This window comes from Peromyscus californicus, unplaced genomic scaffold, assembly GCF_007827085.1.
Source record: "Peromyscus californicus insignis strain IS unplaced genomic scaffold, ASM782708v3 Scaffold_22__1_contigs__length_63687245, whole genome shotgun sequence".
In the NCBI taxonomy this organism is placed as follows: Eukaryota; Metazoa; Chordata; class Mammalia; order Rodentia; family Cricetidae; genus Peromyscus; species Peromyscus californicus.
Window position 1 is genome coordinate 16,842,314 of NW_026294525.1, and position 17,906 is coordinate 16,860,219.

Consider the following 17,906-nt stretch of genomic DNA (forward strand, 5'->3'; position numbering starts at 1 on the left):
GCTGTGCAGATTGCTAGATGGTTGGGCTACCCTCCGTCCTGCCTCACCCAACCCGGTGCACTAACGTTTAGGCTGGTAGAGGAGTCAAGGCTTGTGTGATGGGGCCAGAATAATCATTTGAACCGAGCCCAAGGGCAAAGGCCCTCTTCCAGCTCTAAGTCCACCAGCCTCTGTCACAAAGACGGTGCTGGCTAAGCAGAGGCTTTCGGGCTCTGGTTTGTTTTCAGCTCTAAAAAAGCAAAATCAAGGTGGAAGAATACGGTGACACGGACTTGGGGGTAGGGATGTTTTTCTGGTTGAGAGCAAGACTGGCCGAGAGCTGTAGTTGGTTACAAAATACCAAAGTATCCTATGGTGAAAGTGTTATTCTTCCTACCCAAGTGTGAGTTTCAACTGACGAAGCCTCACAAATTACACCCTGAGACTGGACACTAGTTTTATTCTTTCCATCTCTGCTAGATTCTGAGAAGTTGACAGGAAACACTGCCTGCCGCATCCAGAGTGTGCTAACTAAAATTGAGACGCAGCCATTGCTCCAGTAAACTTTCAGGAAGGAAACAAGACATCTGTGGTGCGCTATGACTTTAGGAGCAATGTCCAAATTACAGTTCTTACCAAACTTCGTCAAATGCAACACTCAACATCCTTTCAATCTGAAATGATCATTATCTGTTTTCATGGATCCTGTAACTATAAATGTCAGTGTTCTTCAACTTTAAGGATCAAGCAACGAATTTTAGTTAGTTTCCTATCCAATACTATCTTGTCTTCGAGTCTTGAGTAAAAGTTCAGTCTAGAATCTTCTAGCTGTTAGGTACCTTCATCTGACTGTGCTTTCCTGTAGCATGGCCTGGAAGAGGGTCATGATGGTTATAGCTGACTTTAATCGTTACCTTTTCCCACTCCTCAGACCGTAACTACCACCCAACCTCAGTTTAGGTGAGGCCGTTGGGAGACTTGATTTCAACGTTTGTGAATGATTGGTCACTTCATAAACTGTCTTTTGCAAAACCTACCATTTCAGTGACTGGCATATTGTATGGGGGCAGAAATGGTCAGGTTGGGTAACAGTCTTCATGCTGAAAAACAAAAAACTCGAGCTCTTCACAATCTGATAACTCTCATAATGTATCACGACCCCTTTTAAAGAAACTGCCAATGCAGTTTTGAATTCCTATAGTATAAGGGAGAATAGATAAACCAAAAAGTCCTTCCTCTCAAATTATGTAGGATTTACATTCTAGTCATGAAATCTAGGATTAAAACTATCTAGAATCTCTAGCTAGTAGTGTTGGGTCTAGTTAGAACAACATGGGCTGGAGGTATCAGAAAAAAGTACACAGAGGTATTGGTCCTTGAAGGGCAGACAGGGCTATGAGAAGTAGCGAGGAGTGGAGGGATATTATAGGTGTTACCAGCAGCTCAGAGGCAGCACAGAACTAGGATTCAGGGCCTGGTGACAGTTCTCAGCAAACACATTAATTTCATATAGAAGTAAACTGACCAGATTTACAGAGCAAGAAAAAGAGGTATCAAAACTAAAACCAGAGGGCCTGGAGAGATGGCTCAGCAGTTAAGAGCACAGGTTTCTCTTCCAGAGGACCTGGCTTCAATTCCCGGCACTCATGGTGGCTGACTGGAATCCTAATCCTGAGCTACACACTCCGTCCCAGCTTAGGGGGTTCAACATTTTTTTTTAAGGATTATTTTATGTGTATGAGTGGTTTGTTTTGTTTTTGTTTTTGATAGGGTCTCACTATATCGCTCTGACTGTTTCGGAACTCATTATGGAGACCAGACTGGCCTCAAACGGACAGAGATCTGCCGGACATGGTTTTGTCTGCGTGTGGGTATGTACGCCACGTGTGTACCAACGGACAACTGTGAGCAGTGATGTACGTGCTGGGAACTGAACCCATGCCATCTAGAAGAACAGCAAGTGCTGCTAGTTGTTGAATAAGCTCTCCAGCCGTAAGGTTTTTGAAAACATTTTCTATGTGCAATGAAGTTCAACTAAGAGCTTGTGGCTGGTACGTTTCCTCCTGCAATTTTTTTAAAAATTTTTACTCTTAGATTTTTCTCTGACAAGACTAGAGAGATGACTCAGCAGTTAAAAGTATTTGCTGTTCTTCCAGAGGCCTAGAGTTGGCTTCTCAGTTCCCACATAGGTACGGCTCACACCTGCCAATAACCCCAGCTTTAGGATATCCAGGGCCTCTTCAGGCGCCTGCCCTCACATGCACATATACACATGCAGACATGTACATATGAATAACTTGAAGTAAAGTAAAAATGAAGTTATTTTTAGGGGCTGGAAAGATAGGTCAGCAGTTGAAAATACACATTGTTCTTCCAGAGGACCTGAGTTCATTTCCTAGCACCCATATGGCAGTTCACAACCTTCTGTAACTCCAGTTCCGGGGACTCTAACCCCCTCTTCAGGCCTTACCACCAGACATGAATACACACAATAGGCACAAACATACATGGAAACAAAACATTCACACACATAAAATTTAAAAGTCTCTTTAAAAAATTAAGCTGGGCAGCGGTTTAGTCCCAGCACTCAGGAGGAAGAGCCAGGCGGATCTCTGTGAGTTCGAGGCCAGCCGGGGCTACAGAGTAAGTTCCAGGACAGGCACCAAAACTACACGGAGAAACCCTGTCTCGGAAAAAAAAAAAAATTAAAAAATATTTTTAAAGATTTATCAGGGCTGGAGAGATGGCTCAGAGGTTGAGAGCACTGACTGCTCTTCCAGAGGTCCTGAGTTCAATTCCCAGCAACCACATGGTGGCTCACAACCATCTATAATGAGATCTGGCGCCCTCTTCTGTATACATAATAAATAAATAAATCTTTAAAAAAAAAAAAAAAAAAAAAAAAAAGATTTATCAAAAAGAATAATAAATCTAATCGTTTTCCAATCTCTGAATCTGTCATGGATTTTTTGGGGGGTTGGTGGTGGATAAGTGCATAAAAATATATTCGATAATAAAATAAAATAAATATAATTAGATAGTGGAAGTATAAAATCCAGTATGAAGCTCCACAGCTTCTGAATGGCTGCGCTAAATGTATAGAAGTTCATTAGATTGTATAGTCTTTGGGTCAAGTTAATTTTGGTGTGTGATGATTTTTTTATTTGCAACATTTTTATAATAAAGTTTTTTATAAAGAAGAAAATAAATAAAACAAACTTCTAGCATTATTACACAGTTATTGGACAAATGGTATATTGTCAGTGTTCCTAGACTGATTTCGCCTTAGAAGTGTGTCTTATTGCTGAAGGTTTTAGGTGCCCGGTCTTTGTTCAGATGCAAAGACTGAGCATCAGACGCCTTCAGTCCAGGGGCTGGCGCGTCCTACTGCTGTCGAGAATTGGCTCCCTGCAGCCACCGTCTGCCCCGTGAGTTCTCATCCAATCAGAACTGCGCAGGAAGGGGCGGACCTGAGGAGCGCGCAGTGCGCTTTCTGCTGAACCTTCTAGTAGATTTCAGCATGGAGGAAATTTATGCTAAGTTCGTGTCTCAGAAAATTAGCAAAACCCGCTGGCGGCCTGTGCCTTCCGGGAGCCTGCAGACCGCAGAGACCTTCGCTACGGGCTCTTGGGACAATGAGGTACCCGGTCCCGGGCGGCCGCGGCTGCTCTGCTCCACGCCCCCCGCGCTGGCGCGCGAATGCAGCCTCTGGCTTGCCAGTCTCCTGCTTGGCTGCCCGCTTACCTGAGAGCCCTGGTGGGGTATCTGAGCCTCGGATCTGGTTTTAAACCCTCCCCCAAGTGTGTAGTCATACCGTCCGAACCAGGCCACATCTCTGATCTTTTCAGCTCTTACCATGTCGTTTGTCTTGAGATGCTTTTGAAGAAGCAAGGTCGCCCGAAAGGCAGTCTGAATTTTGCTTTCCTAGAGTTGACATTTTCGTCACCCCCAAGATAAAACTTTCTGCTTTGCAGGAAAATTGCGTCTCACTATGGTCTATTGGAGATTTTGGGAATTTGGATTCTGACGGAGGGTTTGAAGGAGACCATCAATTGCTGTGCGATATCAGACATCATGGTGATGTCATGGATTTGCAGGTAAATCTGAGTTGTCCCCCAAAGCTAACTTTGGAAATTTGAGAATACATTTAGAGGTAATGTAGCACCTTCTAGTTTGTCTGCTCTCACCCCTGGTCCACAGGACACTAACCTCTGAATTGTAATTTGCCACATCATTGTTCAGGCACTTAGTGACAGAAGTGTGGCTAAGAAAGTGAATTCAGGTCACTCAGTTTTAAAATTAATTGCTCAAGCCTGGCCTGGGGGTGCCAGCCTCTAATTCCAGTCCATGGGAGGCAGAGGCAGGAGGGACTCACAAGGCCAGCCTGGGCTATGTAGTGAGACCTTATCTCAAAGACAATAGTATTTGCCCATCTACGTGCCAAACGCTGTTTGGTGAGTTTTATACAGGTATGTTAATTTGCATTACATGTCTGTGAGTCACGTTTTATCATGAGTTGTGTGTGATGAGGATGATCTCAGGACCTCACATGTCCTAGGGAAGTGCTCTCTACCTGTGAGTGTATGTATCCCAGCCCTCAAGTACTGTTCACTACCTCACTTATCAGATAGATGAGAATGGTATCTTTTGAACATATATAAAAAATACTGTGCAGGATTGTTCTTCTGTGGTTCCTTTAGCAACTTAGTAAAAATCAGTGTTTTCATGTTCAAGGTTTATTAAGACTCAGAGAACTTACGTTATTTAAAAAGATCTCAGGACCAGTAATAGATTTTCAAAGCTGGACTGGTGATAGATGCTTGTAGTCCCAGTTCCTTAGGAAGCTGAAGTAATAGGAGCTCAAAATGTGTGTGGGCAACAGAGAGCTCCTCCCCCCTCATCAAAAAGAAATTCTATATGAATTCAGATGCCATGCATTTTACTCAGTAAAAAGCTGCCTATGCTTAGGAATAAGACATTTCTAAACTTTTATCATTGCAGCCCAAAATTAAAAATATGGAGTAGAATTTTAAACTTAACTATTCATCCTTCATGAAAATACTCCTAATTTATATAAAAAATATAACACATCTCATTTGCTTAGTGTTTATAGGCTGTTTGCTTCTTTAAATTCTTACAGGATTTGCTGTTAGTCAAGTTGAAGTAAGGCACTTTTTTCTCATTAATATTTCCAAATCTATAGTAATATGCAGAAATTTTCTGTTTAGTTTTTTGACCAGGAAAGAATTGTAGCTGCTTCGTCAACGGGATGTGTAACAGTGTTCCTTCACCATCCAAATAACCAGGTAAAGAACTTTCGTTGGGAAAGTGAACTTTTTTGTTTACTTTTTGTATTTTATTTACTTATTTGTATTTTAATTATTCCTGAGGAGGCTTACAGAAGATTGTGTGTAATGAGTTCATAGTGTTTTACAGTGTTTAAACATGAAGGGAGTCAGTCATGGGCACACTCCTGGAGCTTCCACGGTTCCAGAGGTTGAGAGAAATGAATTCTTTGATCACAGTAGCTCAAGACTAGCCTGGACAACACAGCACAACCTTACCTTAAAAGAAAGTCACAATAGGAGAGGATACTGTCCACTTTTTAGGGGTTGGTGAGGGTCAAAGCATGCATTCTTACACTGAGCTTTACCCCTAGCCCCATATTACTTTTTGATGAAGTCTGCATCATGCTTACGTTTGCTTCTACGGAAATTGGACATCCTTTAAATAAACTGTGTTCATTACTCTAACATCTGCTGGTGGTAATTTTCCTTAGTGTTTTGTCAGCACCTCTGATGGTCTTTTACAGGGTTGAATGGGGAACGTGAGTAAGCAAGCACGTATGCATGCTCGGCTTCTAGCTTAAAAACCACAAAGGGGGGTGGGGACAGCTGTTTTTATGGGTAGAACCAGGTCTTGAGAGGACCCACTACCTAAAGACCTCTCTCTTGTGGCTGCTGGGGAGGCAGCTCAGCAGTTAAGACTTTGTACTACTCTTGGAGAGAACTCTGGTTCCATTCCCAGCACCCACACCAGGTGCCTTACAATAGCTTAAAACTCCAACTCTAGAGAATCAAATGTACACTTCTGGCCTGAGCAGGCATCTGCGTATATGTAGTGCACATAAATTCAGGGGCGTGCGCGCTTTTTTGTTTTTTGAGACAGGAGCTCACTATGTACATCAGGCTGGTCTAGAATTCACTATGTAGACCAGGCTGGCATTAAACTAAGAGATCCACCTGCCTCTGCTTCCTGAGTGTTGGGATCAAAGGATCAAAGGTGTGTGCCATCATGCCCAGCTTTAATTCGTTTCCTTTTTTTTTATTTTTTTTTTATTTTTTTTTATTTTCTCTCTTTGGTTTTTTGAGACAGGGTTACTCTGTGTAGTGTTTGGAGCCTGTCATGGAACTCACTCTGTAGACCAGGCTGGCCTTGAACTCACAGGGATTCACCTGCCTCTGCCTCTGCTTCCCGAGTGCTGGGATTAAAGGCGTGTGGCACCAACGCCCGGGTAATTCGTTTTCTTAATGGAAACATGTAGAAAAAGATGTAGAGGTTAGTCCCTTATATATTATTTTATTCCCATAAATTTTTTTTTTTGTTTGTTTGTTTGTTTGTTTTTCGAGACAGGGTTTCTCTGTGTAGCTTTGCGCCTTTCCTGGAACTCACTTGGTAGCCCAGGCTGGCCTCGAACTCACAGAGATCCGCCTGGCTCTGCCTCCCGAGTGCTGGGATTAAAGGCGTGCGCCATCACCGCCCGGCCCCCATAAATTTTTAAAAAATATTTGAACATTCTGCTACCTGGTAACAAAAATCATTAGTTTGCGATAAAGTGGTGAGTCTAATTAGAATGTAGAGAAATTTGATGGAAGTAGTTTCTAAACATCAGTTTGCTCAAATACAAAGAAATAGGGAGAATTGTTCTTTCTTCTACAAGGACATGAGACACAATCAAAAAATAGTTATTAGGCAGGCATGGTGGCTCACTTATAATCCCAAACACTTGGAAGTCCTGTCTCAAAAAAAAACAAAACTTCCTGGGGAGAGGGGCTCATTCCTTAGACCTTTGCTCTGGTTAATAGTGTGCTCATCTCTGATGCCTAGACCCTGTCCGTCAATCAGCAGTGGCCGGCAGCTCACCACCACACAGGTCCCGGCAGTCCTTCCTACGGCAGTGCACCATGTACAGGGATCGTGTGTGACAACCCAGAGATTGTCACTGTCGGAGAGGATGGGCGAATAAATCTCTTCAGAGTCGATCACAAGGAGGCCGTAAGAACGATAGGTGAGAGCAACCCTGTTTCTTCTATCCACTGCATAGTAATTGGACTAAGTAAACATGGTTTTAAGTGTTTGAAGAGTGTGAAAATACACATGGCAGGGTCCCTTTATAAGACAGTGTGTGGATAAGGCCAGTGTAAATAACTGATAAAAGAGCAGAAAGATATTATTAAGTGGTGGTGTTTTGTTTTTAGCTAGAAGGAATTATCACATAATTGTGGAGCAAGTGGCAATTAATATATTCTTGATTCTGTACCATAAACAATACTAAAATATGATACACCAGAAAAGGGGGAATAGCATGGTAATAGTCAGGGTGATAGTCAGGATAAACCAGATAGCAAATGACAAAGTATATGGTGAGCTGACATTAGATATTTGTTATTGGAGAGGTGAAAGGTGAAGCTAGAAAGGTACACTGGGATCAGATTGCAGAGTGTTGAATGCATAGCAACAGAAGTTAGGTATCTTTAGCAGCAGGGAATGGTAGACTCCCGGGGCTGTTTAGACCTGGGCTAGTGAGGTGTCTGGTTCTTAGCTGCTTCCCTCAGACTTGCCTGAGGAGAGTCTTGGTCCCACTCTAGACCTCTTAGATGAGAATCTCCAAGGACTGCACCCAGGCATCAGTTTCTTGTGTTCTTTGTTCTAATTGTTTAATTTCTGAGTTATAACACTTGCTTAATTGCTAAGGGCTGCTGCGTGCTGGCAATGTACAGAAGTGGTACAAGTTAAGTTTGGAAGTATGTATCGTGTGCCTCAGGTCTAAACACTCCAGGAAATCCAAGAAAAAAACCATTATAAAAAGCCAAGCTGTGGTGGCTCATGCTTTTAATCCCAGCACCCAGGAGGCAGAGGCTGTGAGTTCAAGGCCAGCCTGGTCTACAGATTGAGTTCCAGGACAGCCAGGTTACACAATGAAACCCTGTCTTGAAAAACCAAAAAATAAGCTGGGCAGTGGTGGTGCACGCCTTTAATCCCAGCACTTGGGAGGCAGAGCCAGGTGGATCTCTGAGTTTGAGGCCAGCCTGGTCTACAGAGTGAGTTCCAGGACAGGCTCCAAAGCTACACAGAGGAAACCCTGTCTTGAAAAAGCAAAAATAAATAAATAAATAAATAAATAAATAAAATTAAAAAAAAAAGATAGAATTTAGTATAGCAATCTTAAGAGGAAATAGAAAAACAAAATGGTAAATCAGCCCTGCATTTAGAAAACAGCAGCCCTGTGAGTGATGCTCTCTACCAGAGAGAGGAAGAGAACATCTAGGCATGTATTTTACTCCACATTTCTCCATTAAAAAGTATGCTGAGTCATTAGAAACTAATGTTTCAACCAGTGTTCTAAAAGGGGCCTGTTAACACCTGCTTCCATTTCTAAAACGTGCAGATAATGCGGACAGCAGTACACTGCATGCTGTGACCTTCCTTCGAACTCCTGAGATCGTTACAGTCAACTCAATTGGACAGCTAAAAATATGGGATTTCAGACAGCAGGGAAGTGAGCCCTGTCAGATACTATCACTGTAAGTTTTGATTTGTCACTTCAGTAGGGTGATACAGAGTTATGTTGGGTTGGTTGCTGCAGTCAACTTTGCATTTTTTTAAATTTATTTTTATGTGTATGGGTGTTTTGTCTTGCTTGTGTATGTGCACACCACATGCATGTCATGCCTCAGAGGCCAGAAGAGGGCACTGGACTCCCTGGCACTGGAGTTATAGACGGTTGTGTGTTGCTGGGTGCTGGAATTGAACCCAAGTCCTCTGAAGAGCAGCCTGTGCTCTTAACTGCTGAGCCATTTTGTTCCCATCCCCCAGCTTTGCATTCCAATGCATTTCAGAGACACTGGTGCATGATTCATTTGATAAAGCAAGGATAACGTGATGGAGTTGATTCTGCCATCCTAAATTCAGCAAGTGTTTGTTGTATTGATTCAGAGCCTTATGTATTTGAAGTGTATACTGTTGAACAGAGAACTTGTTGCTGTTTATCAAATGATTGTATCGGTAGTGAGTAAAATACACTGTAGATGTGATTTCAGAAGAAAATGTAATTCAAGATAATTTTTTTAGAGCTGAAATCACCCTTTCTAGATGTGTGACCTTTGCTGCTCTCTCAAGAAACTAAAATGCAGTATCAGACTTTTTTAAAAATTTAAATTAAGAGCATAGGCATAAAACAGTTGGTGTAATTTATACATATTTTTATTTTTAAATTTATTTTTAGCTAAACTGTATGTGTCTGTGTGGCTATGTACACATGATTGCAGGTACCCGAAGGACAGGTTTATGGGCTGGAGCTGGGGTTCCAGGTGACTGTGAGCCAGTGATACGGGTGCAATGAATTGAACTCAGGTCTCTGGATAGCACCTGTGAGTAACTGCTGAGCCAGCTCTTCAGCTTGACACATACTTTTCAAAGGAAATCTTTCTTACACATCTTACCATTCTGTTGTTTTGCTTCCTGTGTTTCCAAATTGAACAATGAGTAATTGTAGCCTTTAATTCTAAAACTTTATTATTTATAAGTATATTTAATTTAGTTAAAAATTTTTGGCATCACTAAGATTTAGTATCTCCAGCCACATAAAGTAAGCTTCTTGTTATGCAAAGATAAATTGTCCTTTCGCACATCTTTGATATTGTCCTATCTTCTTTAAAAGGACTGGTGACCGAGTGCCGCTCCACTGTGTTGACAGACATCCCAACCAGCAGCATGTTGTAGCTACTGGTGGCCAGGACGGGATGTTGAGTATTTGGGATGTTAGACAAGGCACCATGCCCGTATCTTTACTTAAGGCTCATGAGGCTGAAAGTAAGTATTGTGGAGATGCAGAAGGTTTCTGTTGGATGAGTCACTCACATAAGCATATAATGATACATAGGGATCATTTCACATTAAAGTTTTTAATATCTACATGGTATAAGCTAGGTATTCCTTTTCTGTGTTTAAGCTCTTTAATGTTTTATATCTAGAACTGCAGTATTACTGCATGCGCTTTTTCCCCTCCTTTGGTTTTTTTGAGACAGGGTTTCTTTGTGTAGCCCTGGCTGTCCTAGAACTCACGCTGTAAACCAGACTGGCCTTGAACTCACAGAGATCCGCCTGCCTCTGCCTCCTGAGCACTGGGATTAAAGGCACATGCACTATTACTACCCATCTTACTGAGCTGATTTTCTTAGTGTTTTTTTTTTGTTTGTTTTTTTAGAAATAGAATCAATGGGCCAAACTGTCCTATTGCATGTTATCAGATTACTGATTGTTCTGTATAAAATTATCACTTCACATTTGCTAATTTGCTCATTAATTAATTAGTTTTGTGGAGTTTTGAGATGGGTAACCCAGGTTAGGTTAGCCTGGTGCTTACTGTGTAGCCCAGACTGGACTCCACCTTACCAAGTCCTCCTGCCTCGGCTTCCTAAGTGCTGAGATTACAGCCATGAGCCACCACTCTGATAAAATAGATTCCCACTCCTCATTACTGGGGACTTGGCCAGGACCTCATAAAGTGCTCTGCTCTGCCCCTGAGCTATATCCCAAGCTCCAACTGATCCTTTTGTTTCATACTTGCTTTTTGAGAACGGGACTCTTTGTTTATCATTTCATTATTCAAAAAAATCAAGGGGTTGGAAAGATGACTCTTCCAGAGAACCCATGTTCTATTCCCAGCACCCACATGCTGACTCATAACTTTTTTGTTTTTTTGAGACAGGGTTTCTCTGTGTAGTTTTAGTGCCTGTCCTGGATCTCGCTCTGTAGAGCAGGCAGGCCTCAAACTCACAGAGATCCCTCTGGCTCTGCCTCCGGAGTGTTGGGACTGAAGACATGCACCACTGCTGCCCGGCTATAACTTCTAATGATTACTCTAGTCCCAGAGGTTCTGACACTCTCTTATGGCCTTTGCTCAAATAGAAATACAAGAAAGGAAACAAACCAGTACTGCAGCTTGACCCTGTTTAAGAAATGGTCAGCCAGGCATGTGTGATCCCAGCAGCTGGGAAGCAGAGGCAGCAGGATTAGGAGTTCAAGGCAAACCTCTGTCTCCCAGCTGCTGGAATCACACTAATAGATAAAAATCGAGCAGCTTATTCCTGTGCAAATGAGCTGGGGAGCCTATAAACTTTTAAGTCAGTTGAAAATCAATGGCTTCAAAGGTAAAAAAGTGATAGAATGTAATCTTTTGGTGACTATAACGTGCAGATGGAAAAAAGCCAGTACTTGTATATGAGTAACTGTTAAGTCGTTTATGGACTATTAAAATCGATTCCCTCTGTCTCTTAGTGTGGGAGGTCCACTTCCACCCATCCAACCCGGATCATCTGTTTACTTGTTCTGAAGATGGATCCCTCTGGCATTGGGATGCCTCCACAAATGGACCCGAAAAGTCTTCTCTCTTTCACCAAGGTAAAGTTCCTGGGTGCTGCTTCAGAATCTTTTAAATCTCAACTTGAGTCAGGATCTTTCTTGCTTTGTAGACCAGGCTGGCCTCAAACTCACAAAGATCTGCCTGCCTCTGCCTCCTGAGTCCTAGAATCAAAGGTATGTGCCACCAAACTGGCTCACATTCTCTTGTTTTGTTTGTGTTTTAGATTTACTTTTATTTGACATGTATGAGTCTTTTGTCTGCATGTATGTCTGTAATTCCAGTTTCAGGGGATCTGCAATGTGTGCAGTGCCCACAGAGGCCATCTCTCTAGCTTGCATAGTCTTGCTGGTTAAAAGCACTGACCACAGTGGAATGAAACAGAAAGCAACTCTGAAAAATACACAAAAGTTTTCTGTGTAGAGAGGTAGGCAGACCAGGAGGATCAAGGAAAAGGGCAAGACAGGCCTTCGTGGAACCTCCCAGCAGTTGAGAGGTGGAGGCAGGTAGGGTGATCAGTTTAAGTCCATCCTAAGCTACAGACTTGAGTTTGAGGCCAGCCTGGGCTACATGGGACCTTGTCTCAAAACAAAAACAAAAAACAAAGAGGGCAGGCTGAAGAGAGGATTCAGCAGTTAAGAGCGCTGGCTGCTCTTCCAGAGGACCCTGTAATTCCAGGGGATCCAATGGCTTCTTCTCCATGTACCAGGCACATACATGGTGTACCAACATATATGCAGGCAAAACACCCAGACACATAAAATAACCAAAGGCTAAAGCAAAAAGAAAGATTTGTTTTAATTGTATATTATGTGTGTTTACATTCATGTATGTGTATATATGTGTAGCTGGCAGCAGAGACCAGAAGAGGGATGCAGATCCCCTGAAGCTGGAGTTATAGGTGGTTGTGAGCCATCTGTCTTAGGTGCTGGGAAGTGAACCCAGATCAAGAACAGTATGTGTTCTTAACAGCTGAGCCATCTCTTGGGCCCCTATAAATTCATTCATTTGAACTAGGAACTTTACCTTTGTTTGTTTGGTTGGTTTTGAGACTGGTTCTCTCTATGTAGCCCAGGCTGGCATTGAACTCACAGAGATCCTTCACCTCCCAAGTGAGGAACTTAAATTTTTGTGTACACTTTGGGTTCTTTTTTTTTCCTTATTTTTGGTTCTTTATGGCACCCCTCTGCGATTTTTCATTAAGATAATAAACAGAAAAATGGGGAACAACTAAATTTGTTTTACTTAAGACTACAACTTTGGTATCCATATTTTCCCTTCAAATGTTTAGTATTTACTAACACTGAATAAGTTTTTAGTCAAAAAGATGACATGTGGCTAGAGCAATGACTTAGTGGTAAAGGTACTGCCACCAAGACTGACACCCGAGTTTGATTCCCAGGACCCATGTGATGGAGGAGAGAACAGATTCCTACAAGATACCTTCTGATCTCTATGATCTATATACATATACACATAATTAAAACAAATCTTTCCTTTTGCTTTCTCCTTTGGTTGTGGCTACATGCATCATGCATGCACACATAATAAATGTAATAAAAAATTTTAAGATGACTTGATAGAAACTGGGTGTGGTGGTGCACTCCTTTAATCCCAGCACTCAGGCAGATCTCTGAACGTTTGAGGCCAGCCTAGTCTACATAAGTAGTTCAGGACAGCCAGGACTATATAGAGAGACCCCGTCTCAAAGAACAAAAAACAAGAAAAGATGAATTAGTAGAATTTTTTTTATCATCTTGTGCTTATTCAGTCCCCACATAACCCTGATTTAATGGAGTTAGATTCATTGGAATTACTACCTTTTTGTAGTATCAACAGAAGCTTTATGTTTAGTGATAGGAAGTTAGTCTTTGTGGGTTGAATGAGAATGGCCACCATAGGCTCATGTATTTGAATGACTGGTCCCCAGTTGGTAGAACTGTTTGGGAAAGATTAGGTGTGGCCTGGTTGGACAGGATATGTCACTGAGGGTGGGCTCAGAGATTCCAAAAGCAAAGGCCATTCCCAAGTGTCACTGTCTGTGCATCAGGATGTAAATTCAGCTAATGCTTCAGGGCTATTTCTGCCTGCCTGGTGCCATGCCTCCATGATAGTCATGGATTCTAACGCAGTGGATCCTGAGCCCCAATAAACATTTCTGTATTACAAGTTGCCTTGGACATGGTGTCTCATAAGGCCATCTTAATGGTTTTTTTTCCTCTTTTCTTCTCACAGGAGGAAGAAGCAGTACTTTCCTATCTCATAGTATAAGTAACCAGGCCAGTGTTCACCAGTCTCTAATAAGTTCCTGGCTCAGCACAGATCCTGCCAAAGACCGAATTGAAATCACAAGCTTGCTTCCCAGCAGGACTCTGTCTGTAAACAGTTTGGATGTTTTAGGTCCCTGTCTTGTTTGTGGGACTGATGCAGAAGCCATTTATGTTACCAGACAACTATTTTCATGAAAGTGAAAAAACCCAGTTATCAATTCCATCGTGTGTAAATTCTATCATAAGCAAGTGTGGTATTTGCAAGGAAATAGTAAACTGTTGTTAATGGGGCAGTGCCCAGTTTTGGCTTATTGGCTGGCTCCTCCCCCAAGCCTATTAGACTCTGATCAATGATTGATCTTCAGAAAGTAGAACATCAGGGGGTACCAGTGTGGTTCAACACATGCCTTCATTTAACTTAACAGTTCTACAAAAACAACAATGTAGAATCCAAGCAGAAGTATGTGAATTAACCATGTAGCCAAGAGCTAGAGATGGCTCAGTGGGTAACAGCACTTGATACTCTTGCAGAGGACCTAGGTTCAATTCCCAGCACCCACATGGTGACTCAGCCATCTTTAACTGCAGTTCCAGGGGATGTCATCCTCTTTTGACTTCTGAAGGAGCCAGACACATAGCGTCCGCATATACAATCAAGGAAAACACTCAAAAACTATCTAGCCAACAGATAAGGTGGGTTGCTATGCACACAGGGCAGCTTGGGGTTCAGCTATTTCAAAGGATGTCAACTGTTGACCTCTCCCCTTGAAAACTAGCTGCATCACATACCAAGAATTCCCCAGCTTATCAATGCATGCTTACATGAGCCAAATTTACTGCCCAAAATAAATGTTTTCACATCATATATTGTGAACAATATACATTCTAGAATTACAATTTCTCAAACTTAGTCGTAGTTTTCTAACATCTAAAAAAATGTGCTAATATAGAAAGTGTTCCAAAGGTAATTATTCTGATTAATTGAAGGTTGAAAATACTTACGAAATAATTTCATATAATCAAATTGCAAAAAAAAAAAATTGGTAATGATGTGCTCCAACTCCAGGTTGGAGGTCTGTGGTTTGGGTTTTGCAGCCTTTGGTCAGGCATCTACTCCTCATTCCCCTGCTTCTTTCCCAAGGGTTTTTTATGGGCCTCTCTACTCTGCTTTAAAGCAGTGACTTAGCCTCTTAAGAAGCAGCTTCAGCTCCGTGGTTATTTATTTTTTTTTAATAGTTCGTTCAAATCAACAGACATGGTCCACTGAATTTACGTGCCTCTTAATATTTTAACTACCTACCAAAGCACAAAATGGGGACCTCGATTTGCAGGGGTTGAAGCCACACTAAGGATTTTACTATGACAACAGATCTAAAGCATTGGCAGCAACCACACTAAACATTTCCCTGGCCTCCAAAATTTGATCATCTGAGGTTTCACAGTTGAACTTTTGGATACAGTACCCAGTAATTAACCTCAGAAAAAAGGCAGAGCAGAGCTTTGTGGAACAGGCCTGTTATCTCAGCTACCCTGGAGGCAGCTGAGGGATCACAAGTTTAAAGGCTTGTCTGGGCTACAACATGAGTTCAAAGCTAGCCCGGATAACTCAGTGAGGCCCAGTCTCAAAATGAAAACTATAAAATGTTGTGAAGACAGCTCAGTGGTAGGGCACTTGTATCGATAGCATTGTTCGATTTCTGGCAACGCACGGACGTCAGTGTTTTTACTTCTTAGTTTAACACACAAAAGATGATCTGAAAAATACTAATTGCATGTATTTCCTAGCGGCAGAACTAGGGAAGGTGTTTGTATTTACAGGGGGTAGAAGGGTCAGTGCTGGCTGGCACCATTTAGAATCTCAATGCTCGGGAAGGAAGTGAGGCAGGAGAATGCGAGTTCCAGCCCATCCCAGATTGCCTAGAGAGCCCCTATCTGGACCATATCCCTGCAAAAAGAGAAGAGTACATTCTAAGACCAAAGTTAATGCATCCCAGACCGCAGATTCAATTTCATAAGAGAACTTCTGACACGGCCCCGTTACTCCATTTCTGGCTACAACGACCTCTCCAGCGGATCCGAGTGACCGAGCTCTGCTAATCCATAGGTCCAGTATCAAGAAAACTCCATCTGGCTGATTCCAAAAACACACAACGCTCCAAGGTCGCGAAGACTCCGGTTTTATTCAAGCCCCACACTTCTTGCCTCCAGACGTCCGTGGTCTCGGAGCGCCGCTCACCGCCCTTTCCCGGTGGAACCCACGCTCGCCGCGTCGCGCCCGAGCCATGTCCCGGGACCGACTCCACTCTCCAGGCCACTGGAGCCCGCAGGCGACGCTCACCCCGGCTCGGGGCAGCAGGCGAGCGGCCGTGCGGGAGACCACGAGCCCGGCGCGCTCGCTCCCGGCCCCAGCGGGGCGGCCTGAAGCCCCCAGTCCTCGGCCCCCGCGCAAGCGACGCCGGGAAATGCCCACATCCGGGAAACCCGCGGCTGACTGCGGCGGCGGCGGCGGCGGCTCCACGGAGTGGAAGGCAAAATGGCGTCGGCGGCGACGGCCTGGTGCTGAGGGGAGAGCCAGGTCCTCGCGACCCCGCGTCGGGCCGCGCTGGCCGGCCTCAGCTCCCCCGGCGTGCGTCCCCGCCCTGCCCCCATCCCGAACCCCGGGCGACCCTCGGGGCCTCCGGGGAAGGGCTCCGGGCCGCCGCGGCGCCGGCCCTCGGGCCCGTGGCCGCTGTCCAGGGGCCCCGCTCTCCCCTGCAGGTAAGTCCGGAGCCCGCGCTGCGGGTGGGGCTCACTCCTCTCCGGAGCCCTGGTCGGCGGGGCGGTGGCCGTCGGGGCCCACGCCCATCCCCGCTGGCGGGGGTCCAGGGGCCGCTGTGGACCGGCGGGCTCAGCCGGCCGGGTCCGGGCCTGACTGGGCTGATTGCGCTGACCCGAGCTGAGCCCTGCCCTGGGGAAATGAAGGTTGGCCGCACCCGGCGCCGCAGGAAGAAGAGCCCGGGGCACTGCGGCCTCGGAGGTGCGAGTTCGGCTGGGAAGAGGCCGGTGGGGGCCCGAGGCGACGCTGTCCACCCCCCCTCGCCCCTCCCAGGTTTAGAGGACAGATAAGCGAAAGGTGGTGTGTTTTGTTTTGTTTTTCTCGGAAGGTTGCACCAGACCGGCTACGCTTCTTTTGCCTCGCAGCGGGCCTCGGGGTCGGGGTATACCTGGAAGCAATCCTGGGACTCGCTCCAGCCCGCTGCAATGTGTTAGGTCACCGCTTAGTGGCAAGGGGTGGGAGAGACGGTGTCAACTTAGTCAGTGTGTGTTTATAAGTGTGGAAAACGAAGGCAAGACAATCGAGGGAAAAAGAGAGCTTGGAGCGAAGAAAAGAGTGATTCGCAGGTGACTTACCCCGACTTCGACTTCTGCAAATGAGGATTATTTTCTAAGGGAACAAGGTTAAAATATTTGTCGACTTCTGTAAATGTGACTTTTAAAATATGTGCATTCTCTAGAAGTTACAGGCTCACACAATATGGTATCGCTCAAAGTTTGGAAATTAGCCTGAAGGCCTGGCATCATGAAGGCTGACAGACGTTCATGGATTATTTATTGAAGGTTATCATAATTTTCTTAAGACAGGGTCACAGTATAAAGTACTTAATTAGCCTAAGACTCGATATGTAGATCAGGCTGACCTTGAACTCAAAAAGATCCTGCCTGCTTCTGGGATTAAAGTCTGTGTCATCATGCCCCGTGAATGTTTTAAATTTGCTTTTCTCCACGAGGAAAAAAAGGTATGGTTCACTGCTAAGACACCTTCAGTTTTCATTGTCTTAACTAAGTAGTCAGGTAGGTAATATGGGCCAGGTGATTCCCTAAGGCAGTCAGTCAGAGGAGCCTTTGCGTTTCTCTTAAAGGCTGTTATTGCAAGAACCTAGATCATGGCACATGCTGGGAAAGGCACTCTCTCTGTGTGCCTGATTATTGACTGAATATGTCTTGAGACTCTTCAAAGTAAAAAAAAAAAAAACTTC

General features: G+C 44.0%; 2 protein-coding genes across 7 annotated transcripts in view; both read left to right on the forward strand.

Moving 5' to 3' along the window:
- Nucleotides 1-152: 152 nt before the first annotated feature.
- On the forward strand, nucleotides 153-14,183 carry Nup43 (nucleoporin 43). 4 transcript variants are annotated; one of them, XM_052750984.1, is made up of 9 exons: nucleotides 153-939; nucleotides 1,750-1,850; nucleotides 3,954-4,076; nucleotides 5,208-5,285; nucleotides 7,087-7,267; nucleotides 8,648-8,783; nucleotides 9,920-10,071; nucleotides 11,539-11,661; nucleotides 13,856-14,183. In XM_052750984.1, the coding sequence occupies exons 2-9, from the start codon at nucleotides 1,788-1,790 to the stop codon at nucleotides 14,083-14,085; spliced, it is 1,086 nt and encodes a 361-aa protein (XP_052606944.1). In that variant the 5' UTR covers nucleotides 153-939; nucleotides 1,750-1,787; the 3' UTR covers nucleotides 14,086-14,183. The 4 variants fall into 4 exon arrangements, with proteins under 4 accessions (XP_052606944.1, XP_052606942.1, XP_052606941.1 ...); XM_052750982.1 differs by having other exon boundaries at nucleotides 153-739; XM_052750981.1 differs by having other exon boundaries at nucleotides 153-698.
- A 2,273-nt stretch (nucleotides 14,184-16,456) lies between these two features.
- Nucleotides 16,457-17,906, forward strand: part of Lats1 (large tumor suppressor kinase 1) — a 35,744-nt gene continuing 34,294 nt past the window's right edge. The window contains exon 1 of one of the 3 annotated variants that reach the window (XR_008221185.1): nucleotides 16,457-16,647. The gene's annotated coding sequence lies outside the window, so the exon portion shown is untranslated. The other 2 variants (XM_052750979.1, XM_052750980.1) reach the window with 2 other exon arrangements.